The 27,023-nt window shown below is 40.8% G+C and overlaps 2 protein-coding genes across 10 annotated transcripts in view; one reads left to right on the forward strand and one right to left on the reverse strand.

The window, feature by feature from the left end:
- Positions 1-27,023, forward strand: part of GRIP1 (glutamate receptor interacting protein 1) — a 690,600-nt gene that overhangs the window by 381,694 nt on the left and 281,883 nt on the right. The window lies entirely within an intron of this gene.
- Positions 8,456-9,092, reverse strand: LOC130856851 (39S ribosomal protein L42, mitochondrial-like). The gene has a single exon (XM_057741791.1). The coding sequence runs from the start codon at positions 8,962-8,964 to the stop codon at positions 8,533-8,535; it is 432 nt and encodes a 143-aa protein (XP_057597774.1). The 5' UTR covers positions 8,965-9,092; the 3' UTR covers positions 8,456-8,532.

The following is a 27,023-nucleotide window of genomic DNA, read 5'->3' on the forward strand; positions in this document are numbered from 1 at the left end:
AGTTACACGTCCTCTGGGAGAATTTCCCACAGTTTTCTCACTCCCTCACTTATCCATTCACCTCACTAATTCGTTCCCTCCTTTTTGCTTCTACAACCGTCTGTTGATAATACCAATGTACCATGTGTCCCATTAAATTATTGTTACTTGTTTAAAGTGATCCTGCAAATGTAAATTACATTGCAGGAGAGGTGTTCATTAAACGAGATTTCCATTCCATTCTATCATTTTCAGTAACCCCTAAGCAATGCCCTAAAGACAAGGATCATGATGTCCATGTTGTACCTCCAGTAGCCTACCTGTTGCCAAGAAAAACCTGTCCTCTGTTCGCCGGTGCTGAGTAGACATACAGAGACGGGGCTTTCGAGGCGTAGAAAGGAATGGCTTTATTACTTTGCCAGGCAAAGGGGGAACACCGTGGCTAGCGCCTGAAGAACGGTGCCCCCCTCTCTGGGGAATAGGGAGAGGTCTAATAGTTGGGGCTGTGGTCAGCGGTAGGCGATAAGGTCCAAGGCAGTCACAGTCCTGCATTCTTCTGATGGGTCGGCGATGAGCTAAGTAGGAGTCAGCATCATCACCCTTCAGGTCCAGCTGGTCTGGGGTCTGCATGCCTGTGGGCAGCACACCATTGTTCCTCATTAACTTCTTCCACCTGGAGCGGGTTTCAACGTCTGCAGAATAGCTCGGAGATATTGTTGTGTGTATTGTTGCTGGGGAAACAGGACCTGCCCCAAGGCTGCTCTTGCCTGTTTCTCCCAGGTCTCGCGCATCTCCTCCCTTCCCTAATGAACAACTGCTTGAATCTGCCCACTGGAACGCAGGGAAGGTCATGGAGGCTGAATGAAGCCTATTTCCTATAAGCAAGAAATAGGGGACCCAGAAAGGCTGTGTGCCCAGGAGCCCCCCAGGGCCCTGCTGGGTATCTTACCCAGCTCTTGAAACATTTGCTTCTAGACTAGCAACAGCACACAGTAGCAGTTTTGGACAGAATAACCTCCCACGTGCCTAGCAGGGTCTTTCATATTTATGCCCGTGGATCAATCCCATTAGCGGGGATCGTGGACGAGAGCCAAGAGGAGGAGTTGTGGCCAAACACCGACAAGGCGGCAGCATCTCCTCCCCACGTGTGGCCCCAAGCCCGTGCTGTGTATGCCAACCTCCGCTTAATCAGTCCATTTCTAGAACAGGTGTTCTCTGTCCTGCGTGCTGTTGCTGAGAGCAGAGGGGAAGAATTGGCCACCTGGTCAGAATGTGTGTAAACAGATGCTGTAAAGGAAAAGCTTAGCTTGCATGCTGGATCAGCAGTTTGAGAGTGCCTTGAGGAGTGTGTTCCCTTCTAAGAGCAAGGCTCCTCGTCACACGTGCCCAGGAGTCAGAGTCTTTTGCAGAAACCAAGATCTTTTATGCTGCTCATTCTTCCTGTTGAAAACCAAACACCCTCACTGCACTGCGAGCCCAGTGGTCCTTACGACTTAGGTATGGACAGATGACTTGGAGGTAGGACTAAAAAGCCTTTATCCTAAAAAGAGTTGCCTTTCTTTTAGGAAATTAAGACAACAGCAACAACAATAACAGCCAGTAAGACTTCAGTGCTCTAGAGAGATAACTCTCAGATAAGATAGAAAAGTAGAAGGTCCCTATTAATCATACCCTCCACCTGGAGCTGGTTCTGCCCTTAGCTTCTGGATGTTTCCTGGTCATTGGGATACCAGGTATGGTCATTCAAGGATTGATCACCATCATCTACCTCCCGGGATATGGGAGCATCTGATCAGCAGTGATTACGTATGGCTTTATACCTAGAAAACTGGAATGACAGTACGCTAGATAACTGTGGGTTAGGGGAGAACAGTAGACCACAGAAATAATAGGTAATATCACCACCAATATCAATGTTAATGGTTTTGTATGTCAAGCACTGTGCTAAACACTTTACATATAATTTACTATAATCCTTATACTAGATCTTTTTCTTTCCTGTATTTCCAGTTAAGGAAACTAATGCTAGTGGATGATAACATATAACACATGTTGGGCATTTATTCTGTGCTGGCACTATGCCCGTCTACCAAAGTCTTGTCAGAATTGTGATTGACACCCTGGTTTGTATGGCTATCAAACCAAAATTCTCTGGGGGAGTCTGGGTAAGGGGTTCATGGAAACTCTCTGTTCTATTTTTGCAGATTTTCGTGAGATCCAAAAGTGGTCCAAAGTAAAGTTTTTTAAAAACTCAGAATAACACAGCTTATCACACTGCTCTTTGCTGCCTCACCTGGAAAACAAGCAGCCTTCTGTAGTTAACAGTCAGCCGAAGTCAGGGAGGCTTACAACTTGGATCATGCTGGAAACTCTTGGGCAGCTGTACAGAACTCCAGGACCCTATGTCTAGGGAGTGCTGTTCTCATCTTAGACATGGTGAATATATGTGCATAGTTAATATGGCACTTCCCCCCCAGCAGATGGCAGTAAAATGTCTTGAGGAAGAGATGCCTTTTTGTAATGTTCGCAATGGTACCCTTTGGGCTAGCAATGACCCTGGCAGTGAGGAGACAAAACATGGAGAAAAGATGATAGAATTGAGAGGTGTTTAGGAGGTGAATGAGATCGCAAGCTCATATGATGATTTTTATTTTAAAGGTGTCAAATTTGACTTAAATCAACCACTAAACTTATCATCAGTCCAAAGCACTTAATCTTTCTTAGCCCTTCAGTGTACGCATCTGCATAACTTACCTTCTTTTAATCGTGTTCTCCCCCTTGCAACAAACAACAGCCATCTAAGGAAGAGTGAGGATTAATGGAATTTTCTTGTCCATGAGTAAACCCTTAAAGCTGGGAGTTTTCTTATGTGTGGGCTATAGTGGCTGGGTTATATGCAAATACAGAATCATCTTCAATGTGGAGAGGTGCTCACCTGCTGAGAATCAAGCATGCCCTGAGAACTCGTGGGAGGGATGGGGGGGGTGGGGCGGGAAGAGAAAGAGGGAGTGGGGGTGGGGCAGCAGGGAGAGAAAGAGGGAACTCAAAGTTGCGAAATCGTGTAAGTTAAATCCCTATAAATTGACTCCACTGTGTTGCATTTTTTAAATTGCATGTTTCAGGTATACAGAATTATAATTTGAAATCTGTGTACACTCCAGAGTTATCCCTGGCACAAGTCTAGTTACCATCCCTCACCATACAGTCGACGCCCTTCACCCGTTTTGCCCACCCCCTACCCCAAGCCCCTTTCCCTCTGGTAACCACTAATCTGATCTCTGTATCTGTTGGTTTGTTTTGTTTTACTTTGTGTATTCATTTGTTTCTGTTTTTGTTTTAGATTCTACATATGAGTGAAATCGTATGGTGTCTGTCCTTCATCTGACTTGCTTCACTTAGCATAGTACCTTCAGGGTCCATCCATGCTGTAGCAAATGGCAGGGTTTCATTCTTTTTGATGGCTGAGTAGTATTCTGTCTTGTGTATACACTACATCCTCTTTGTCCGTTCATCCATGGGTGGGCACTTAGGCTGTATTCATGTCTTGGCTATTGTGAATAATGCTGCGTGGAGCATAGGGGAGTATAGGGTGCATATCTTTTTGAATTAATGTTTTCATGTTTTTAGATAAATACTCAGAAGTGGGATAGCTGGGCCGTATGATAGTTCTCTTCTTAATTTTTTGAGGAATCCCCATACTCTCATTCACAGCGGCTGTACCAATTTACGTTCCCACCAGTAGGGCCAAGAGTTCCTTCCTCCACATCCTCTCTGACAATTTACTCCTTGTCTTTTCAGTCATAGCCATTTTAACGTGTGTGAGGTGATAGCACATCGTGGTCTTGATTTATTTCCCTGCTAATTGTGATGTTGAACGTCCTTTCACGTCTTTTGACTATCTGTATATCTTCTTTGAAAAAATGTCTGTTCGGATCCTTTGCTTATGTTTTACTTAGGTTTTTGTTGTTGTTGCTGCTGTTGAGTTGTATGAGTTCTTTATATATTTGCGGTATTAACCCCTTTTTGCATATATCACTTGCAATATCTTCTCCCATTTGGTAAGTTGCCTTTTCATTTTGAAAAATGGTTTCCTTTGCTGTACAGAAGCTGTTTAGTTGGATGTGGTCACATCTGTTTATTTTTGCTTTTGTTTCCCTTGTCTGGGATTCAGAGACACAAAACATCACTAAAACCAGTGTCAGTGAGGTTACTGCCTATGTTTTCTTCTAGGAATTTTATGGTTTCAGGTATTACATTCAAGTCTTTAACCCATTTTGAATTAATTTTTGTGTATATTGCATTTTTGACACAACATGTAGTGATTTTTTTTTTTTTACCACAAATCCCAACTGGGTGCTGTCTTCTAAGGCTTGCTTCTTCTGTGAAGCCTGCCTAGAAGACCTGAAACCCCATCATATTTTCTTCACTCTGGATGAGTATGGCACGTATGCTGCTGAGTGATTTCATGATTCGTTTATTTGGATCATGAGCTTAACCTCCCCAAAGCAGGTACCCCTGTCTTCTGTCTCATTTATATCTTGAATTGTATCTGGAGCACGCTTATCACAAGAGAGTATGTCACTGAACAAGTGGTTTTACCAGAGGCTCAATACTAAACTTCTTTAGTTTTTGGCATGTTTTTAAAACTACTCCCATCTCCTGCTTCAACTGGTATTTTTCACGTAGACTACATTCTGTATCTGAAAACTTCTTATTGACTTATAATTCACAGCTTTACAGCTGAGAATTATATTGGGAAATCTCTTGACCCGAAGAAAATTGTCTGTAACAGTTAAGTGTTCCAGATGGTTAATGCTTCTTATAACTGGTGTTGATTAGCTTTTTTTTGGTAAAATCTCAGCCTTTTTTTGGAATAGGAGGGAGGAAGGGAATGGCTTGAGGGAGTTGCCTGGATATTTTATCTGTATATATACACACACATACATAATACACTCATATTTTATACATAAGTATATATAAATTATATGTTATATTTTTACAGATTTTATATATGATAATTTACATAACAATTTTATAAGCATGTGCCGTTGATAGGGCAAGTATTATAAATTCAAATTTTGTAGGTGAGGAATCTGAGGTTTGAAGAGGTTAAGAGACTTCTCTGAGGTTATGCAGCTGGAAAATGATGAAATCACATCTGAAACTAAAGTTTCCTGAATTTTACTGTTTGTTCATCCATTCATTCATGACGTGCCCTCAGCGTTCCAGTTAGTTCAGTGCTACAGAGTCAAAGACAAACAAGACTCATCTCTTCCTTAAGGAGTTCCCAGCCCCGTAGAAGAGATTAACACACAAACTAATAACAGTCCACAGCATCCCAGGCAAGAACGACACAGGGAGCAAGGGCATGGATGTCAGGGTAGACTGTATTCTACCCTGTATTCTGCTGCTCCTTGTCATTCTGTCCGGCTGGAGCTTTTGAGGAGGAGTGGTGGGACAGGGCTGGAGAAGCAGGCTGCCGATCAAGATGCTTGATGGCAATGCTACAGGGACTGAAAAGAATTAAGAGAGAGATAGTCAACTTTTTTTTTTTTTAAAGCAAAAATCAGAAAAATGGACCAAAGGAGTATGAGATGAGAATACAGAAGATTAATGCAAAATTAACACTAAGACCAGTACAAAAGTTAGGGCGAGACTTGATGTGGTTGTAAAGCGAGGCAGTAACCATTGGCATGTGGAGGAATTGGCGGGCAGTTGGATATGGGACTGAAGAAGTCCAGAATGGCACCCAGGTGTTTGTACTGGGGATGCTGTGTCATTTACCAGGATAAGACATGCAAAGGAGATTAAGAAGCAGAGTTTGTCACACAACGAAACGTTGCATCCTAGTGGAAATTCTTCTCACAATTGTTGTAACATAGAGTGCATTAGGCTTGTGCTATTCAATACGGTAGCCACACGTGGCTAGTGAGCACTTGAAATAGAGCTTCTCTAAATTGACATGTATTGTAAGTGTGAAATACACACCAGATTTCAAGAGCTAAAGGCAATTTCAAGAAAAAATGTAAAATTCTCGTGGATAATTTTATATAGATTACATGATAAACAATCGTATTTGGATATATTGGGTTAAATAAAATATATTATTAGTTAATGTTTTATTCATTTATTTCATCTGTTTCCTTTTTACTTTCTTAATGTGGCTACTGGAAGGAAAGAAATTATCTGTGGTCTTGCATTTGTAGCTTTTTTAAATTTCTGTTGACTAGCACTGCCTTAAAGAACAGTAGATAATGGATGTTCAAAAGGCTTAGGGCAGTGGGAATTTGGGAGCAGCACCTTAGCATCCCTCCCATGTACCTCATATATGAAGTTGATTTCACCTTGTTCCTTAGAATAATTTTAAGAGCTCTCTGTGGCCAGAGTGGACAGGTGTATTTGGAATCTGCTGGCCCTTAAAGTACTTCTGCTGTGTATTCTGAAGCCAGGACGTGTTTCTAAAACTTTCTAAGAAAACTCCCAAGAGATTGGGATTATACACCCAAGAAGTCCGCTTGGAGGAGAGGCAGAGGCATAGGAAGCCTTTGGGAGCACAAAGAAGACTGAGAAATGGGGAGAGAGGCCCTAGACTTGACCCTGCTTCCTAGAGCTCTCTTAGCCAAGGTCCCCCAGATGCTCCAGAAGCATCCTGACCCTTTAGGTGACCTGACACCTGAAAGCCCCAGCCCATTCAGAGTGCTTCATGCCAGATACTGCAGTGCCTGCCCCCAGCTCTTGGTGAATACGATGCCTCCTGAAATGTCTGTTTATTCAGCTTCTCGAGTACAGGAAAGGGCCCAAGAAAGAAGAGGTCCAGAGGTAGTGAGGAAAATGAAATCTGCTTCCAAGACCCCACTTCCTGGACTGAAGTGCCTCCATGCAAACTGCCCCCTGGGCACACAGGTCTGAGAGCCGCAGCTCTTCTGTGGTTTAGTCCTCGGCCTCTAACACCCCAATGTTTACTGACTTTGAAATAGGACATTCTGGTTCTTCCTGTCCTTTCCTCTCATGCCCCTCTTCATTCATTCATTCCTTCATTCAAGAAAAGAAGTTACCAAGAATCTACTGTTCTTCAAGTCCTAGGCCTTGGGATCCTCAAAATGAAAAGACTGCCTCTGTCCTCCAGAAGCTTTTAGTACCCTGGAGCGTCGACCAGACAAATTCACCATCAATGCTCCAAAGGACAGTGGGCAGATAGAGAAAGAACTCGCTCAACTGCAAAACGGGGTGATCATAGTTCCCCCTGCATTGGCTTTTTGTGAGGTTTCAATGAGGACATGTACGTCTATGCTTGAACCAAGGCCAGCACACAGGGAGTTCCATGTCAGTGCTGGCCTTGGTGCTGCTGCTGCTGGTAACGGTGATGATGGTGGAAAAGATGACAGCGGTCATCATGACCAGTTGACATAGCGGGTTTCCTGAATTGTAAGCCGGAGCCCAGGTGCCCCAACCTCCGCCCCACCTTTCCTTGACTTTGGCTCCCCCGTGGTGTCTCCCTACACCCCTGGTTTCTTGGCGACTCCCTCCCTGTGCTCCTGTCACTGGTTGCTCAGGTGAGTCCTTGCATTGCTGTCGACATAGGCTTTGTCACGCGCCACAGAGAATTTTGTGGGGCCCCTGAAAGGTACTCCTCCCTGTCTTGTGATGGGAAGCTGGGCCGAGGTCTTCTCTAGGCTGCTGGCCTCAGTTTGGTCACCTAGTCGGTGGCAGGCAGCCTGCTGGAGCCCTGCAGGCCCATTTCTGATCCTTTGCTGCCCTCTGGTAGCTACTCACGCCATAGAGCAGCCAGCACACACGCTGACCCTGCTCTTGCAGGTGGATCTTTTAATGTTTTTAATTTTATGGTAATTCTATTACTTTCTTATTCGTGTCCAAATGGATATTAGGATGCCTGATGAGAGGAAAAGACCCAATTTAGAATGACCCTCTACACCAACTTCTTTTCTTTTTCTTCATTTCTGTACCCTTCCATCTTTATAGAGCCTTTTTTTTTTCCCTTTAGGAATTATTAGAGGGTTGTTTCCTCCTGAAGAAACATCTTGACTTTTTTTTTCCTCAGAGTCCGTGATCAGTAATTAGAAGTGTTTGCAAAACATCCCCAAGGAGCCCTTTAATGTTGATTTTATGGGGGGAAAAGTGAAAAATAATAGGCACTATTTTTTTAGGTGAGAAGTATGGTAATGAGCTTGGGAAAACAGGATATGGTTAGTAGAAACCTTTGAATTTGATAAAATGTAGATTTCCTATGAGAAAGACCTTTCTCCCCCTTGTTTTCTGAGTTTGTACTCCTTATATAACTATTACAGATGGGTAGATTCCTGAGCCTCCTAATGTTTTTTCCAACACACACACACACACACACACACACACACACACACACGAATATTATTATTTTCAGAAACCCTCATACTCTTGATAGAGCTTTTTTTTTTATGAAAAGACATTTTATTATTTTACTATAAAACATATTAGTGAATATACCCAATTGTATTTTCTCAAATGGCAAATGAGATGCAGGATAACATTTCTCTTTGATTCCTGAAAACCTCAATATCATCTGTCTTTTGGAGGATTCAGTTTCCTGCGACGTCTGTGATACTGTCCACGAGGATACCAACGGTGTTTAGTAGTAAAGAACATTTTGCTAAGTTGTTCTATCATGGGTCCTTGCTCTAAATGTTCACCTTTTTCTTCTAATCTGGTTTTCAGCACTAGATCATGTGTTTCTTCATTATTCTGCATGGGATCTGGCCGAGGGATAGGTTTTGTGTGTTCATATGGAACGTCCACAGAAGGGTGATAGCATACTATTGTCCTGCCATTAGATGTCAAGGCAAGCTCTGCTTTGCAATTATAGTCATCTGGAAGAGAAGAATACGTAGATTTATGACAAACAAAGTATAAGGCTCCCTTTTGAATTGGAAATAAGTGTTTCAAGATAGTTCTACTTGATGTCGCCCATTTTACTGCTGCCAATGCCATCATGAATCAAGACGCTTATCAGGCAGTATGAAAGATGACTTGAAGAGAAACTGCTTTTAAAATCTGCTTCTTTAAAAAAAAAATCTGCTTCTAGGTATACCTATTTTCACCCCTTGACTTGCAGCTCACTGCCAGCCTACCATCTTGTCTCTGATAGAGCACTTTTAACTGACAAAATGTTTTCCTTTTCACTGTCTCGTTTGATCACAACCGCAACCCTGTAAAATAGGTAAAAGCAGTATTGTAATAGAACGGCAGGATTGTAAGGGATTTTAGAGAGACAGCCTCCTTATTTTACAGGTCAAGAATCTGAAGCTCAGAAAGACATTTAGTTAGTCAAGACATTTTTGATCCCAAGTGACAGTAACTCAAGTCTAACTGAATTAGCAAAAGGGGGACAATATTGACATATATAAACAAAAAGTCCAGAGTTTATGGTTTCAGGAGGGGATGGACCCAGATGTTCCAACAGCATCTCCAGGAATCTGTTACTCTCTGTGTCTTGACTCTGTTTTCCTCTGTCTTGCCATGGTCCAAAGACAGCTTCTCCTAAAGTCGTGGTAAGATGGCAGCTCTTGGCATATAACCTACCATTCTTGGTGGAATGAGAGTATCTTCCCTTTTTCTGTAGTTCTAGCAAAAATCCTGGGATTGCATCTCATCAGCTTGGCTTGTATGTTTGCCTATTTTTGGACCAATTTGTGTGGTCAGCCCTGGAGGGGCAGTTGGAGGGAGTGCCTGCTGCACTCCCATCACATGGACTGAGAGTGGGTCCTCAAAAGAAAATCAAGGTGTTATTCTTCTTTAAAAGTGGGGGGGGGGCTTGATGCTGCACAGGGCTGAGCCATTTGTAAGGCTACATGGCATTTTGTGTAAAGAGGTTCCATAGTCTATTGGTTGGAACTCTGGACTATGTATTCTAAGTTGAAAGTTATCCCCATGAATGTACCTTTGCAGCAAAGAGATTCTTTTTCACCTTTGCCCTCGCAGGGTTCATTGCAGTGGTCAGCATAAAGGAGGTGCTCAGGAATCTTCATCCAAGAAATGGCCGATCTGTAACTGCATCAGATCTTCAACCTGAGACTTCTGACTCCTTAGAGCAGGGGTGCCCAACCCTGGCTAAGGAACCGGGCCACACAGCAGGAGGTGAGTGGCAGGCAAGCGAGAGAAGCTTCTCCTGCCACTCCCCATCGCTCACATCACCGCCAGACCATCCCTGCCCTCCTGCCCCATCCACAGAAAAATTGTCTGCCATGAAACTGGTTCCCGGTGCCAAAAAACTTGGGGACCACTGCCTTAGGGCATCTCTCAGTTCTGCCATCCTGTTTCCTGTGCGTTTTTTCCCATACTTTCTGCCATCATTTTCATGATATTTGATTAAAGTATTCTAGTGGGTAGTGGCCTTTGTCACGCAATTGTATGTCTTTTAATGCGCCACAGTATACATTGCTTGAAGGAGTGAAACATCTGTCCATTTCATCATATAAGATATGATAATTATATCCAGACTTACTTTTCCCTCATTTTATGAAAATTATTTAGATTTTTAGGTACCTATAGGATGCCTTAAAATATTGTCAGTTCAGTTTTATTTGAATGAGTCAAGCATCTTAGCATTGAGGAGATGTTTGTTGTAGTTTGTTTTTAAAGTATACACTCTCACTATGGAAAGTTTAATTCCTCTATCCATAAAATGAAAGTGGTCAAAATAATTCCCTACTTCTAATTTATACTTTCCTTTTCCTCTTTGGTAACCATAAGTTTGTTTTCTATGTCTGTGAGCCTGTTCCTATGTTTTATATAGATTCATTTGTATAATTTTTTAGAGTCCATGTATAAGTGGTATCATATAATATTTGTCTTTGACTTACTTCACTTAGTATGATATTCTCTAGATCCATTTATGTTGCTGCAAATGGCAGTATTTCATTCTTTTCTGTGGCTGGGTAATATTCCAGTGTGTGTGTGTGCGTGTGTGTGTGTGTGTGTGTGCGTATGTGTGTGTGTGTGTATTGTGTATTCTTAAACCAATCATGTGTTGATGGGCACTTGGATTGTTTCCATGTATGGCTACTGTAAATAGTGCTGCTCTGAACATACAGACTACTATATACAAAGTAGATAAGCAAAAAGGATTTACTGTATAACACAGGGAACTATATTCAATATATTATAATAACCTATAATGGAAAATAATCTGTACACCTGAAACTTTGCTGTACACCTGAAACTAACACAATATTGTACATGAGCAATACTTCAGTAAGAGAAAGAAATTAAAATAGCAGCTAAAATAGCAACAGGGTCAGCTTGGAGGTTAATGTTATGGTACAAAGCCCTGTTGAAGATGAAATTTCAAAGTTTAGGGGCCATGTGTCACTGGATATGAAAACTTCTAAACAGATACATCCTGTTACTTTAGAGATACATTATATCCTTGGCAGGCAATAATTATGCTTGTTACACCACAATCTACTATCAGGATGAGTTAGTATTTGCTACTTTCTTTATTCTCGGAGCCAAGCCAAAGAGAGAATTCTTTTTGATCTTTTTTTTTCGTATGTTTTTGTTTTTAAGAACTGTTATTGAGATACAGTTAACAGACAATACACTGCGTATATTTAGACTGCACAATTTGGTATCCGTATCTCCCAATTCATCCCCCCCCCCAATTCTCCCCGCTTTCCCCACTTGGTGTCCATGTGTTTGTTCTCTACATCTGTGTCTCTATTTCCGCCTTGCAAACCGGTTGATATGTACCATTTTTCTATATCCCGCATATATATGTTAATATACGATATTTGTTTTTCTCTTTCTGACTCATTTCACTGCGTATGACAGTCTCTAGGTCCATCCATGTCTCTAAAAATGTCCCAGTTTCATTGCTTTTTACAGCTGAGTAATATTCCGTTGTATGTATGTACCACATCTTCTTTATCCATTCATCTGTTGATGGACATTTAGGTTGCTTCCATGTCCTGGCTATTGTAAATAGTGCTGCAACGAATATTGGCATGCATGTGTCGTTTTGAATGATGGTGTTGTCTGGGTATATGCCCAGCAGTGGGATTGCTGGGTCATATGCTAACTCTATTTTTAGTTTTGCAAGGAACCTCCATGCTGTTCTCCATAGTGGCTGTATCAATTTACATTCCCACCAACAGTGCAAGAGCGTTCCCTTTTGTCCACATCCTCTCCCGCATTTACTGTTTGTAGACTTTCTGATGATTCCCATTCTAACCGGTGTGAGGTGATACCTCATTGTCGTTTTGATTTGCATTTCTCTAATAATTAGTGATGTTGAGCAGCTTTTCACATGCCTCTTGGCCATCTGCATGTCTTCTTTGGAGAAATGCCTATTTAGGTCTTCTGCCCATTTTTGGATTGGGTTGTTTGTTTTTTTGATATTGAGCTGCATGAACTGTTTATATATTTTGGAGATTAATCCTTTGTCTGTTGATTCATTTGCAAATATTTTCTCCCAGTCTGAGGGTTGTCTTTTCGTCTTGCTTATAGTTTCCTTTGCTGTGCAGAAGCTTTGAAGTTTCATTAGGTCCCATTTATTTATTTTTGTTTTTATTTCCATTACTCTAGGGGTGGATCAAAAAAGATCTTGCTGTGATTTATGTTGAAGAGCGTTCTTCCTATGTTTTCCTCTAGGAGTTTTATACTGTCTGGCCTTAGATTTAAGTCTTTAATCCATTTTGAGTTTATTTTTGTGTATGGTGTTAGGAAGTGTTCTAATTTCATTCTTTTACATGTAGCTGTCCAGTGTTCCCAGCACCACTTATTGAAGAGGCTGCCTTTTCTCCATTGTATATCCTTGCCTCCTTTGTCATAGATTAGTTGACCATAGTTTATCTCTGGGCTTTCTATCCTGTTCCACTGATCTATACTTCTGTTTTTGTGCCAGTACCATACTGTCTTGATCATTGTAGCCTTGTAGTACAGCCTGAAGTCAGGAAGCCTGATTCCACCAACTCCGTCTTTCCTTCTCAAGATTGCTTTGGCTATTCGGGGTCTTTTGTGTTTCCATACAAATCATAACATTTCTTGTTCTAGTTCTGTGAAAAATGCCATTGGTAATTTGATTGGGATTGCATTGAATCTGTAAATTGCTTTCGGTAATGTAGTCCTTTTCAGAATGTTGATTCTTCCAATCCAAGAACATGGTATGTCCCTCCATCTGTTTGTGTCTTCTTTGATTTCTTTCATGAGTGTCTTACAGTTTTCTGAGTACAGGTCTTTTACCTCCTTGGTTAGGTTTATTGCTAGGTATTTTATTCTTTTTGTTGCAATGGTGAATGGGATTGTTTCCTTAATTTCTCTTTCCGATCTTTCATTGTTGGTGTATAGAAATGCCAGAGATTTCTCTGTGTTAATTTTGTATCCTGCAGCTATACCAAATTCATTGATTAGCTCAAGTAGTTTTCTGGTGGCATCTTTCGGATATTCTATGTATAGTATCATGTCATCTGCAAACAGTGACAGTTTTGCTTCTTCTTTTCCAATTTGGATTCCTTTTATTTCTTTTTCTTCTCTGATTGCTGTGGCAAGGACTTCCAAAACTATGTTGAATAGTACTGGTGAGAGTGGACATCCTTGTCTTGCTCCTGATCTTAGAGGGAATGCTTTCAGTTTTTCACCATTGAGAATGATGTTTGCTGTGGGTTTGTTGTATACGGCCTTTATTATGTTGAGGTAGGTTCCCTCTATGCCCACCTTCTGGAGAGTTTTTATCATAAATGGGTGTTGAATTTTGTCAGAAGCTTTTTCTGCATCTATTGAGATGATCATGTGGTTTTCATCCTTCAATTTGTTAATATGGTGTATCACATTGATTGATTTGCGCGTACGGAAGAATCCTTGCATTCCAGGGATAAACCCCACTTGATCATGGTGTATGGTCCTTTTAATGTGTTGTTGGATTCTGTTGGCTAATATTTTATTGAGGATTTTTGCATCTAAATTCATCAATGATACTGGTGTGTAATGTTCTTTTTTTTCAGTATCTTTGTCTGGTTTTGGTATCAGAGTGATGGTTGCCTCATAAAATGAGTTAGGAAGTGTTCTTTCCTCTGCAATTTTTTGGAAGAGCTTGAGAAGGATGGGTGTTAGCTCTTCTCTAAATGTTTGATAAAATTCACCTGTGAATCCATCTGGTCCTGGACTTTTGTTTGTTGAGAGATTTTTAATCACAGTTTCAATTTCATTGCTTGTGATTGGTCTGTTCATATTTTCTATTTCTTCCTAATTCGGTCTTGGAAGGTTATACCTTTCTAAGAATCTGTCCATTTCATCCAGGTTGTCCATTTTATTGGCATATAATTGCTTGTAGTAGTCCCTTATGTTGCTTTTTATTTCTGTGGAGTCTGTTGTAACTTCTCCTGTTTCCTTTCTAATTTTATTGATTTGAGTCCTCTCCTTCTTTTTCTTGATGAGTCTTGCTAGAGGTTTATTGATTTTATTTATCTTCTGAAAGAACCAGCTTTTAGTTTTATTGATTTTTGCTATTCTTTTCTTTGTTTCTATTTCATTTATTTCTGCTCTGATCTTTATGATTTCTCTCCATCTACTAACTTTGGGTTTTGTTTGCTCTTCTTTCTCTAGTTTCTTGAGGTGTAAGTTTAGATTGTTTATTTGGGATTTTTCTTGTTTCTTGAGGTAGGATTGTATTGCTATAAACTTCTCTCTTACAACTGCTTTTGCTGCATCCCATAGGTTTTGGATCATTGTGTTTTCATCGTCATTTGTCTCTACGTATTTTTTGATTTGCTCTTTGATTTCTTCAGTGATCTCTTGGTTATTTAGTAGTGTATTGTTTAGCCTCCATGTGTTTGTGTTTTTTACCATTTTTTTCCTGTAATTGATTTCTAATGTCATAGTGTTGTGGTCAGAAAAGATGCTTGATACAATTTCAATTTTCTTGAATTTACCAAGGCTTGATTTATGACCCAAAATGTGATTTGTCCTGGAGAATGTTCCATGTGCACTTAATCTGCTGTTTTTGGATGTAATGTCCTTTAGATATCTATTAAATCCAGCTGATTTATTGTGTCATTTGAAGCTTGTGTTTCCTTCTTAATTTTCTGTCTGGATGATCTGTCCATTGCTGTAAGTGAGGTGTTAAAGTCCTCCACTGTGATTGTGTTCCTGTTGTTTTCCTCTTTCATGGTTGTTAGCATTTGTCTTATGTATTGAGGTGCCCCTATATTGGGTGCATATATATTTATAATTGTTAGCTCCTCTTCTTGGATGGATCCCTTGATCTTTATGTAATGTCCTTTCTTGTCTCTTGTAACATTTTTTATTTTAAAGTCTATTGTATCTGATATGAGTATCACTACTCCAGCTTTCTTTTGATTTCCATTTGCATGGAATATCTTTTTCCATCCCCTCACTTTCCGACTGTATGTGTCCCTAGGTCTGAAGTGGGTCTCTTGTAGACAGCATATATATGAGTCTTGTTTTTGTATCCATTCATCCAGTCTGTGTCTTTTGGTTGGAGGATTTATTCCATTTACATTCAAGGTAATTATCAATATGTATGTTCCTATTACCATTTTCCTAATTGTTTTGTTTTTGTTTCTGTAGGTCCTTTTCTTCTCTTACGTTTCCTGCTTAGAGAAGTTCCTTTAGCATTTGTTGTAGGGCCGGTTTGGTGGTGCTGAATTCTCTTAGCTGTTGCTTGTCTGTAAAGCTTTTGATTTCTCCATCGAATCTGAATGAGATCCTTGCTGGGAAGAGTATTCTTGGTTGTAGGTTCTTCCCTTTCATCACTTGAAATATATCCTGCCACTCCCTTCTGGCTTGCAGAGTTTCTGCTGAGAAATCAGCTGTTACCCTGATGGGAGTTCCCTTGTATGTTATTTGTCATTTTTCCCTTGTTGCTTTTAATAACTTTTCTGTGTCTTTAACTTTTGTCAATTTGAATACTATATGTCTTGACATGTTTCTCCTTGGGTTTCTCCTGCCTGGGACTCTCTGTGCTTCCTGCACTTGGGTGGCTATTTCCTTTCCCATGTTAGGGAAGTTTTCAACTAGAATCTCTTCCAGTATTTTCTCGGGCCCTTTCTCTCTCTCTTCTCCTTCTGGGACCCCTATGATGCAAAATTTGGTGCATTTTACATTGTCCCAGAGGTCTCTTAGGCTGTCTTCAGTTCTTTTCATTCTTTTTTCTTTATTCTTTTCCGCATCAGTGATTATCACCATTCTGTCTTCCAGGTCACTTATTCGCCCTTCTGCCTCAGTTAATCTGCAGTTGGTTCCTTCTGGTGTTTTTTTCATTTCAGTTATTGTGTTGCATATGTCTGTTTGTTTGTTCTTTAATTCTTCTAGGTCTTTGGTAAACTTTTCTTGCAGCTTTTTGATCTTTGCATCCAATCTTTTTTCAAAGTCCTGGATCATCTTCACCATCATTATTCTGAATTCTTTTTCTGGAAGGGTGCCTATCTCTTCTTTATTTAGTTGTTTTTCTGGGGTTTTATCTCATCACTTCATCTGGTACAAAATATTCTGCTTTTTCATTTTCTCTGTCTTTCTGTGGCTGTGGTTTTCAGTTCCACAAGTTGAAAAACTGCTGATACTACTCGATACTGCTGTCTGCCCTCTTGTGGAGGAAGCTATCTAGGAGGCTGGTGCGTGCTTCCTGATGGGAGGGACTGATGGTGGGTGGAGCTCAATAAAACTTTAATCTGCTTGTCTGCCAGTGAGTGGGGCTGTGTTCCCACCTTGTTGGTTGTTTGGCCTGAAGCTACCCAGCACTGGAGCTTACAGGTTCTTGGTGGGGCTCATGGCAGACTCTGGGAGGGCTCACACCAATGAGCACTTCCCAGAACCCCTGCCACCAGTGTCCCTGTCTCCTTCTTAGCTGTCTCCACAGCTGCCCCCCACCTCTGCAGGCAACCCTCCAACACCAACAGGTAGGTCTGGTTCAGTCTCCTATGGGGTCACTGCTCCTTCCCCCTGGGTCCTGGTGAGCACATTATTTTTTGTGTGCCCTCCAAGAGTGGAGTCTCTGTTTCCCCCAGTCCTGTGGAAGTCCTGCTATCAAATCCCTCTGGCTTTCAAAGTCTGATTCTCTGGGGATTCCTCCTCACGTTGCTGGACCCCGAGGTTGGGAAGCCTGACGTGGGGCTCAGAACCCTCACTTTAGTGCGTGGACTTCTGTGGTATAACTGTTGTCCAGTTTGTGAGTCACCCACCCAGCATTTATGGGATTTGATTTTAACGCAATTGCGCCCCTCCTACCATCTCATTGCGGCTTCTCCTTTGTCTCTGGATGTGGGGTGTCTTTTTTGGTGAGTTCCAGTGTCTTTCTGTAAATGATTGTTCAGCAGTTCGTTGTAATTCCAGTGCTCTTGCAAGAGGGAGTGAGCGCACGTCCTCCTACTCCGCCATCTTGAACCTATCAGCTCTTTTTAATCTTAGCATTCCTTTTCCTTTTCCTTTTTCTTTGTTGCTCTTGCTGCCTCTGACTTCGGTGAAAAACTAGCTGGGTTGTGTGTTTCTTCATATTTGGAAAAGGGACAGGGTCCTTATAAATCATCTTGTCAGAAGCACCAGGAATAAATCTGAGATATGCTCTGAAAAGGAGGGCACATGGTACAACTCTTTTTTTTTTTTCCCTCTGCAGACAGAGAGTCTTCAAGAAACATGTTGTTATGTTGGAACATGTTGGAAGAATATGAACTTAAAGCAGCAGAACTTTTTTAAAAAAGTAATTAGTTAACTTCATCTTTTGCAGAAGAGCTTTAGAAATGGTATTGCTTATAAAATAAGTCCACTGGAAGAGAAATCCCCTCAAATTTAGTTATTCAGTAAAAAATTTATTTAACACTGGCCATGTGCTAGGTACAGTTCTAGGCAATGTAAAAAAATAGACAAAAGATCCTACCCTCATCAAAAACAAGAAGAAGAAAAAACAAAAAGTAACTCCAGGTCAGGAAAGGCAGATAATACATAATTAAAATAGTGTGTTAGATGGTACTTAGCTCTGGGAAAAAAATAAAGCAATAGGTTGGATGTGGAGAGGGCACTGAGAATAACCACTTCATCCCACCAACCCTCTTTTAGAAATCTCATTTCATCCCTTGTTCTGAGCTGGTTTCTGTGTACATACCACCACTCCTTATGGATGGGTGTTTGGATTAGTTGTGTTTCTTGCCTTGTCAGTAGCACAGCACTTGTTTAGATTTAAGAAAAATCCAAACAAGCGTTGGCCACTGATTCTGGGATGAGTTAGGAAGTATTCCCACGTGGGGCCCAGTGCCCAGAACGAAACTATCAATAAAAGTTTGTAAGTGAAAACTCCTGCGTTCAGTGACCGTCCAGATTTGGACTGGGATGCCTGCCAATCAGAATGAGAATGTGTTAGGAGGAGTTTTAAAGGTGGCCTGGAAAGGACTGGACTGCTGAGGAAGCGAGTGGTGATGCTAGGGAGTGCATGGAGAAGGAGCAGGCCTCCTGTTGGGGATAAAATAAGGAGCTAGACGTGGTTCAAGTCTAGTCTGAGACAGTGATGAAGGGCGCCCACCTGTCTGGGAGTCAAGGGTCAGAGGAGGTGGTTTGGGAATGGGAGAGCAACATGGCTCTTTTTTAAGATGGAGATTTTGGGTGGTTGCTGGAGTCCTGGGAGTTGATAAAATGCTGAAGTAACAGGCCAACATGCTGTGAAGAATGTGGAGGATCCTATCACTTAGGGGCAAAAGAAATAAGAGGACTGAGAACAAGAAAAAGCCATGGGAGTTGAGAGGAAAGAGATCCCTTTGTGCCATTGTAATCATGGAAGACTTCATGGAAAAGAGATCATTTTAGTTGTGAATCCCAAGGCCCATTTCAAGCATCTGGGCTCTGTAACCAGCTGCCAGATTATGAGATTGTATCCTCTGCCAAATACCTAGTGACGAATAAAACCTTTTACTATTCTGTGTTCAAGTCACTTTATACAAATAACACCGTTAATCATTAAAACAAGCCTAGAAATGATGTTGACCATTTTACAGTTGAAGAACAGAAAGGGTAAGAAACTTGTGCAAGGCCACACAGCCACTTAGTGGTAAAAGCAGGCTTCAAAGCCAGGCAATTTGATTCTAAAGCCTGCGCTTTTGGCCACCATACCGTCTTCTCTCTATATAATGCCCCAGCAAATAGTTGGATTTAACCTGGGCTCAGGGCGATGTTTTCTGGCAGGTTTCCTCTTGTACCGCGTTCCTCATTTTCTACATATTCCCGTGCTTTAACGTTTTCCCCACCAGATGCTTTTAGCTGACAAATTTCTAAGGCCCTTACCTCGGTGGGAGCTTTCCTGGCCTTATCATGTTTAGTGGAAGCAACCTTCTTCCCCTGGCACTGTCAAGGGCATTAGAGCCTGGACAGAAGCACGGAGTGTACATTATACCCTCCCTTTTATATCACAACACACCAGAAGCTCAGAGCCACTAAGTGCTTTTTAATCACCCCAGATTTGCAAGAGTATGTCCTAATGACACTTCCTAAAGGGCATCATTACTTCTGCAAAAATGTTTTCTCATAAAATATTTGTTAAAAATGCCTAATAAATCCTGTCTTGGGCAATTACACCCACACCCTTGGTACTGCTGTCAGCAAATTAGGTCTTGTTCTTCCTCCTTCTCACAGTCGCCCTCAGCTGCAGCTGGGCAGCGGCACGTTCTGTGTGCAGCCTGATCCTAATATTTGGCCTCACTTTGACACACTCCATAAATCAGGTGGCAGACAGGGGTCACAGGGATTCTAACGTGTTTGAGGCTCAGCGCCTTCTTTAACATCTTTGAAAAGGAAACTAAAAGCAGCAGATGATAATAAGCTAACGATGAGTCAGTGAGATTGTCCGTAAGAAACTGAAAAGGGGGTTCTGGTCACATTTTAAGACCTCCATGAGCATTGTGTTCTAAAATACTTTCAAGACTCTGGAAATGTCTTGTAGATATTCACTGTCAGGGAAAAAATCAGCGTACTCATTGCTAGCCAATTCAGGATGGTCCCGTGCTGTTTAAATAATTACCTAAACATGGTTAGCATTTTGAATCAACTGCATTCAAAGAAAAAAGAGGTAATATTTAAATAAACAATCAAATAGGGTCTATCAAGTGTGTTTTGTAACAGAGTTACAAACTCAGGTGTAGCAAAGAAGAAGGTACAGATTATTTTAGTACTTTAATCAAATTGATAGTGGGATATTTGTAGAGTTAACTGGATTGTTATATTTTTTATTTTTTAAGTGAATTCCTGGGTGTAGGTATATGGCAGGAAATTTGTGGTTTGCGATGACTCTTTCTTGCTAAGAATCAGGAGAATCTGCAAACAGCAGTGTTCATTTTGAGGGTGGAGATGTTATGTAGAAGAATGAATACAATGGATACAATCAAAGAGATGGGAAAAATTAGCAGAATAAGATTGTGTGTGTGTGTGTGTGTGTGTGTGTGTGTGTGTTCCCAGCTACTACTGATGGTGCTGTGGAATGGCTTTGAGAAGATACTGGAATCCTTGAGCCCGTGTGAAAGGGCTTTTTTGTCCTCATTCCCTCCCCCATCCCAGGATAAAATTAGTACTGTACTATCATTGGCAGTGATATTCAAAATATTTACAAACAAGCATGACAAAGATGCTGACCAGTCAGAGTGGACAACCTGGAGGTACCTGTCTTAACTGCCTCTGGTTTCTGGTTTCTTCTGGTCACTGTGGTTCTGGACACATTACCTATGCTTCAGAGAGACATGGGCACAGACTAGGGAGAAGGAGAGGTTGAAGAAGCGATCGACTCTAGATTTGCCTCCTATTATAAAATATAACTGCACGTAAAGGTTCTTTGTTAATTGGATTTTTTTCCCCTTGTAATAGGGATCATGCTCCCTATCAGTGGAAAAGGGACACAGTGAAAAAGCAAAAAGTAGAAAGAATATTCAGCCAGGGTGAGAAGCCTTGGATTCTTTCTTTTTCTTTACCAATCGCTAGCTGAGTGACTGTGATGAAAAGTGCTCTCTCTGAGAACCAGGTTCCTTATCTGGAACAAAAACCCATAACAGAGTCCCTCCAATGATATACTGTGTGTAGATGTGCTTTGTAACCTGGTTTTAAAAATTACACACGCACACACATATATATATAGAGAGAGAGAGAGAGACACGCACACACACAGTATACTTGTATTATACCTTAGGAAAATTAATATTTTTAAAACCCTGAAATAATTATTATTTTGAGGGAATAATTGGCCCTGAATCCAGCAAGCCCATATTTTCATATATTGAGTTTTAGAAAAAAAAGAGGAATAAACTTCATGAGCCAGCTTCTCTCCAGATCACCTTGGGGCTTAATCAGATATATATTTTGTATAGTTCTACCTGCTTTTATGTCTCCATAGTCCTCACTTGGTGACCCTCCAAGAGCATGCTGTTAAGTTTGAACCACCATAGGGAATGTGGCCGATGCTCCGAAGACGCATGCTTGCATTAGTCTGGTGGCTGAGAAATGGACATTCCTCTGCCCCAACGGTGGCTTACGGTGGGAGACTGTGGTCCAGCTCCATCCATTGCCTTTAGCCGTTTGGGACCTTTGTTGTGCAGGTCAGTAAGTTTTGAGATGAAAAAATTCACACTCCTGGAAGGCATTTTGCTAGCATTGGAGTTCAGTATCTGAGGCAGGGCTCCAGTTAGGTGAGAGAAGAAGGAGGGGCTTAGGGCAAGAAGGCTGAGCTGGGAATGGCTCCCAGGGAAATCTCTGAGGACTAGAGAAGCCACACATGGAAGAAGGTGGGAACACATGGCAGATTCCTTCATTTCCTAGAAAAGGATGGCTCTGTTTCTGTAAGCTTCCTGGAACTTTGAGCAGGAGCTCAGCTGGATTAGCCACTGCGATATACAAAGAGAAAAAATACATCCCCTTAATGTGAGCCCTCAGGAACCTTTAAACAAGGCTCTAGGATGGGTTATTTCTCCAGCCAGAAAAGCAGGATGTTTTAGCAGTTCTGAAGATCTGTCTAGGACCAGAGGACAGAGCCTTAAAAAAAAATTGAGTGTTCTAGTAAAAGAGGAAATATTTGATTATTTTAGCCTTAAGGAAGAGGCAAATTAGATCTGACTAGGCATCATAACAGGGGGCAAGAGATTTCTGTATGCTCTTGAGTTTTATTTGAATAGACATTAATAAAATGGGCGAGAGTGGTGATGTTCCACCGGCAAGGTTTTGCTAATGCTCTTTGACAGCTGCATATTCTGAGTGCCTGGATTTAAAGAAAGACAAATTTGGGGAAGGCTCTTTTAAAGAGCTAACTATAAATATTTATCTCATTTTCACTAATAACCCAATTCTCTACCACTAAGGTATTTCTCTATTTAAAGCAAAAAAAAATCAAGGACGCTGAAATATTACTAGGGGATGACCCAATAAAAATGAAAATGAGATGGGTTGAAATTCAAAAACAGATTTATGCTAATTGGAACAGTTATAAACATTGTGATTCTGCGATACAATCCATTTCATATACTTTCCTATCGATTCGTGGTGGTTGACTGCTCTAGCTAGACCATCCTTGGTAAGGGAATTTCGTTGTTTTCAGAGACCATTAAAGTAGATGCTTACAGTATGAAACTATGTTTCCCAGACAAATTATTTTTCTATTAGGCTCCAGGTAGGAAGCATATGCATTTCAATATCAGTGGGTTGAAACTGACTTATTATGGCAGTTATGAATGGAAAGGAAAAAGCTCTATCATTAAATTTGGAATATTGGGAGTTATTTTAAAAACCAGCTTGAAAGGTTTTTTTTTTTTTACAGCCTTAGAGTAGAGAATAAGACTGTGTGAGTAATTTATATAGTCCTAGAGATATTAATCAAATAGTTTGGACAGTGATATATCTTCTCGTTTGGACTAATTGACTGAGTTCCTGGCCAACTGTGATTTTTTTTCCTTTGGTTTTCTGAATGTTCGTCGAGGTTCTTGAATTAAAATTCCACACCAAATGTTAGTTTGCGTTGACTGTACAGTGAGTAGGCTGGTGCTGGCAGATGGAGAGCTTGCTCCGCCTTCTTGTCATTTTGTGAATGGATTGCGAAGGGTTTGTTAATTTGCTCTTCACTCCACTGAAGCAGATACTCCCAGATATCTGCGATGTTGCAAGACTGTTTTATTTGCATAATGAGAAGAATGGTTTGGGGGAGGGTTGTTTGGGAAATAGGATAATAAGGTACTTTAAAAATAGAAATACTTGGCTTTGTTTGCTTTTATTCCTGGTATCTTTAGCAACTGTCTTGACTGTGTGGCTTCCCAGCCAAGTCCTTTTTTGGAAAGAGTGATTAAAGGGGCTGTGACTCCATCTGCCTGGTGATCGCCTTGCCTGAACCCTTTCCCTGAGCCCTTCTTGCATTTCCTCTCTCCCTCTAGACTGGTTTGACCCTCATAGATTTGTAAAGTGCCACATAGCTCTGTCTGTCTGATTCTGTCACAGGGCTGCGTCTGCATAGAGTGTTTCTGACTCTGTCATAGGGCTGTGTCTCTCTCACGGTAGGCAAAAATAATATTCTCTACTGCATCCCAAAGATCGACGGCCTCCCCGCTTTGCCTTTCTTTTTTGTTGTTAGAAGAACGTAGGATATGATGCATACGTTTCCCCCTAAAGTAAGAGTGCAAGCCTTCCACTTGCATTTCCAATTAAATGAGACCCTCTGAAGCACACTGACTTGATGCTGAGCCGGAAAGGGAACTGGGAGGGGAGTGGTGGGAGGCTGAACTGACTGGGAAACATAGCCCTCTGCCTAAAACTGTAGGCATTGCTCAGTGTTTAGCATTAGATTTATGGAATGGCTCCTCTTCCCCGCGCTGTCCCTGCTTTCTGCAATCTGGTGCTTTGTTGCTATCGAAACAGCTTCACTTTCTAAGCCATTGTGATTGTGCAGGGAAAGGAGGCTGTGGCGGGCAGGGGTGCTAGGAGTTGTGAATGACACAGCTTTGCCAGATGACATGTAGCGGACCTCTGCATCAGCCAAGAGGAATTAAGCTTTGTCCCCCCCCCCCCCCCGCTGGGACTACCTTCCTCCTGGTATGTGCGCAAGGAATTCACATGCTGCCGCTGCAGCCACCAGAGCAGAGCCCTGAGTGCACTTTGCCACGGCAAGCAGTGAGCAAGAATGATAGCCGTCTCTTTTAAATGCCGTTGTCAAATTCTGAGGCGACTTACTAAAGGTACCGTAATTTCCTTGTTATTCACTCTGCGAGTCCGTTGCAGTAGCCTATAAACACAGTTTGATGGTTTTTACTTTCAAACATGACTGCCTTTACAGTTTACTGTCAGGCAACAAAGCACTCTGAAATATGTATAGATAGATAGATAGATAGATAGATATGGACAAATAGACTGGGCTTTGCTTTCTGTCCTTACGTCCCGATTGTGTTCATGCTGAAATCATGAACCTGGCTTGTGTGTGTAAGTGTGTGTATGTGTGTGTGTGTGTGTTTCTTAGTGACTTCATTCATTGCCGAAAAGAAAATGCGTTTGTGTCCGGTGCTGAAGTTATCATGGGAACCCATCATTTTGCATGCCGATTAACGGGGCAAGGGAATTCAAATGTGTGTTACTGTCCTTTTCATGACACATGTGCTAAATGCAGCGGGCAGCTTCGGGACCCACACAGCTGGCGAATCCACAGAATCATTGTTTCTTCTGTTAATTTCCAACATCTCATGAGCTTTTTCCCAGGACAGCTTAAATTCTTTTTCTTTTTCTTTTTCTTTTTTTTTTTTTTAGAATTGCATGTTCAGAAATGTAGGTAATTTGAAATGCTTTGGTCCTATGTGCTATTTGAAGAAGTTTATTTGAAAGTGAAATATCATTGCTTTGTATCTTCCCTTCCAGAATTCCTGGCTATGATTGTCTCTCTTAGAACTCTAAAAAATTAATTAAATCTCTCCATAATATTTTAAATATGCTTTTCTTTGAAATCACTGTCTCTATGCCATCTCATTTACTTTGTGTGCTTTCTTTTGCAAAGTTGGTGAATGTTGCTTTTAAAAATCTTGCCTTTGGTGCAGATAGATATGTGAACTCTTTTGCCTTATTTCCTTTAGATAGAATTTTCTTTGGAGAGAATTTATTATTTAAAAAAACTTCACTCTGAGTAAAAGTGTGTAGCTGCAAATGCCTTTCTTTTTCAGCCTGTAACATGAGTACTGTCAAGTAATTAATGGATGTAATTATGCTCTAGAAGCTCTGAACCTATAAATATGTTAATGCATGCTATTTCTATCAGTTTAGCTTGACATAGAGTTCTTTGATCACAAGCAGTGCAGCTAAAAATGCAATTAATATTTTATTTGGCAGAAGAATGAGCACAAAGCAAATAGTGAGAGAGAGATCTTGAGTCAATAACGGGAAAGAAAATAAATACTATAGTCCAACTTACGGAATGCATTTGTAAGTTGTTTGGATAGCAGAGCAAGTCCTTTAAAAGGTACTTTGGGGAAAATATAGGAAAGACTATCCATTTTAAATTAGGCTGTTAGCATGGGGTAGTAAATTCTGTTTGACTTTATCCTCTGCAATTGGTACAAATATACCATTTCTGTTTATGAATCACTATTAAAAGACTATCTTTTATGAGATGGTTTGGGCTAAGACTTAGAAGGTCTCTTATGCTAAAAAGTTCTTAGGTGATTTTAGCATTTACTTACCTTGATGTTGAGAGGTTGATGCTCTTATTAGATTAGAATCATAAAGCAATTGATATTTTCTATTCATGTGTATCAGAGATTCTTTTACAAATCCTACATACTAGGATGAAAGCGAACCTAAGCAATTCTTAATTTTCACAAATATTTTTAAACTTCGTCCAGTTTTCTGTGTCTCACAGAAGCATTGCTCTCTGTGAGTGAAAGGAGATTTAAATGTTTACTAAGATAGTTGCTAGAAATCTAGATAAATGAGGAAAGTATTGATACCTTCTTTGCAGTTGCTATTTTATTTTTTTTCCAAAATCTTTATATCTGCTCTTTTCTCTTTGGCACCTGGCTGAAGACTGCTAATTGATGACTGAAATAAAATCTCTATGTGGAATCAATTTGCCATAGTTTGGCTCCTCTGTACATTCGACTGGATGTTCAGATGTTGGCCAGAAATGTGTCTGAATAATGTGGCACTTACCTTGTCATCTCCTTACCATCCCATCAAACAAAGTTCAAGTTCCACCAGTGCTACCTGTTGTTCCAAACTGGATGCAGTGAGTTCTAGCACCTCACCCCTACCCATCGTGCTACTTTTCTTAAGCTGTGGTAATGAAACCAAGAACTAGATGTAATTACGATCTTAAATTACCCTTCTTTGGGATTTTTTTTTTTTGAGGGGCGGGGGGTATGTACTTGGATGAAGTTTCTTTCCTGCCTCATCCCCCCCACCCACACAGCTCCAACACCCTCACCCTCAACCCCCAAACGCACATATTTCTTTACACCCATTGAAGGCTGTACCTAATACACCTCCTCCAGATGTTCATCCCAGAGCCCTGCAGCTTGTCGATTAAAAGGAATTAGATTTGCCCAGTTGAAAGTGGTAGGACTTTGGAATTTTCTGTGAGTTTTTAGCAAATGCTTCAGGTTTTTTATTGGACCCCTCGTGGCTAGAACCTTACGCAACTCTTAGGAGGGGCAGGGAAGATTTGCTTTCTGTTTCTGAAACTACCTGGCTGTTTGTGGTTGATGTCAAACACAAGAAAAAACCATATGGCAATTATAATATCTTTCTGATTTTCTTAAAGAGCAAAGGATGCAATTAAAGGTGAACTATTTGCTATACACACACATAAATTCTTAGTATTTGCTTGTGTTTCTTCATTCATCCATCTGTTGTCCATTTAACATATCTGTTGAACTTCTACTGTGTGTGCCAGGCACTGCCATTTTTGCACTAAAGTCCTGGGCTGGGACACTTTATCAGGGTATTAAGCATTTTAAAATCAATATATTTTAAACCATAAATAAATTGTTCTTCATTTGTGAAATGATTTTTAAAGATCTATAAAATATGCATTTTACAGACAAATCCTTTGATCACCC

The sequence above is a fragment of the Hippopotamus amphibius genome, chromosome 7 (assembly GCF_030028045.1).
Source record: "Hippopotamus amphibius kiboko isolate mHipAmp2 chromosome 7, mHipAmp2.hap2, whole genome shotgun sequence".
NCBI lineage: Eukaryota > Metazoa > Chordata > Mammalia > Artiodactyla > Hippopotamidae > Hippopotamus > Hippopotamus amphibius.

Excerpts from the sequence above, each read along its gene's own strand:
- LOC130856851 (XM_057741791.1), bottom strand. The coding sequence starts at position 8,964 with ATGATGGCATTGGCAGCAGTAAAATGGGCGACATCAAGTAGAACTATC.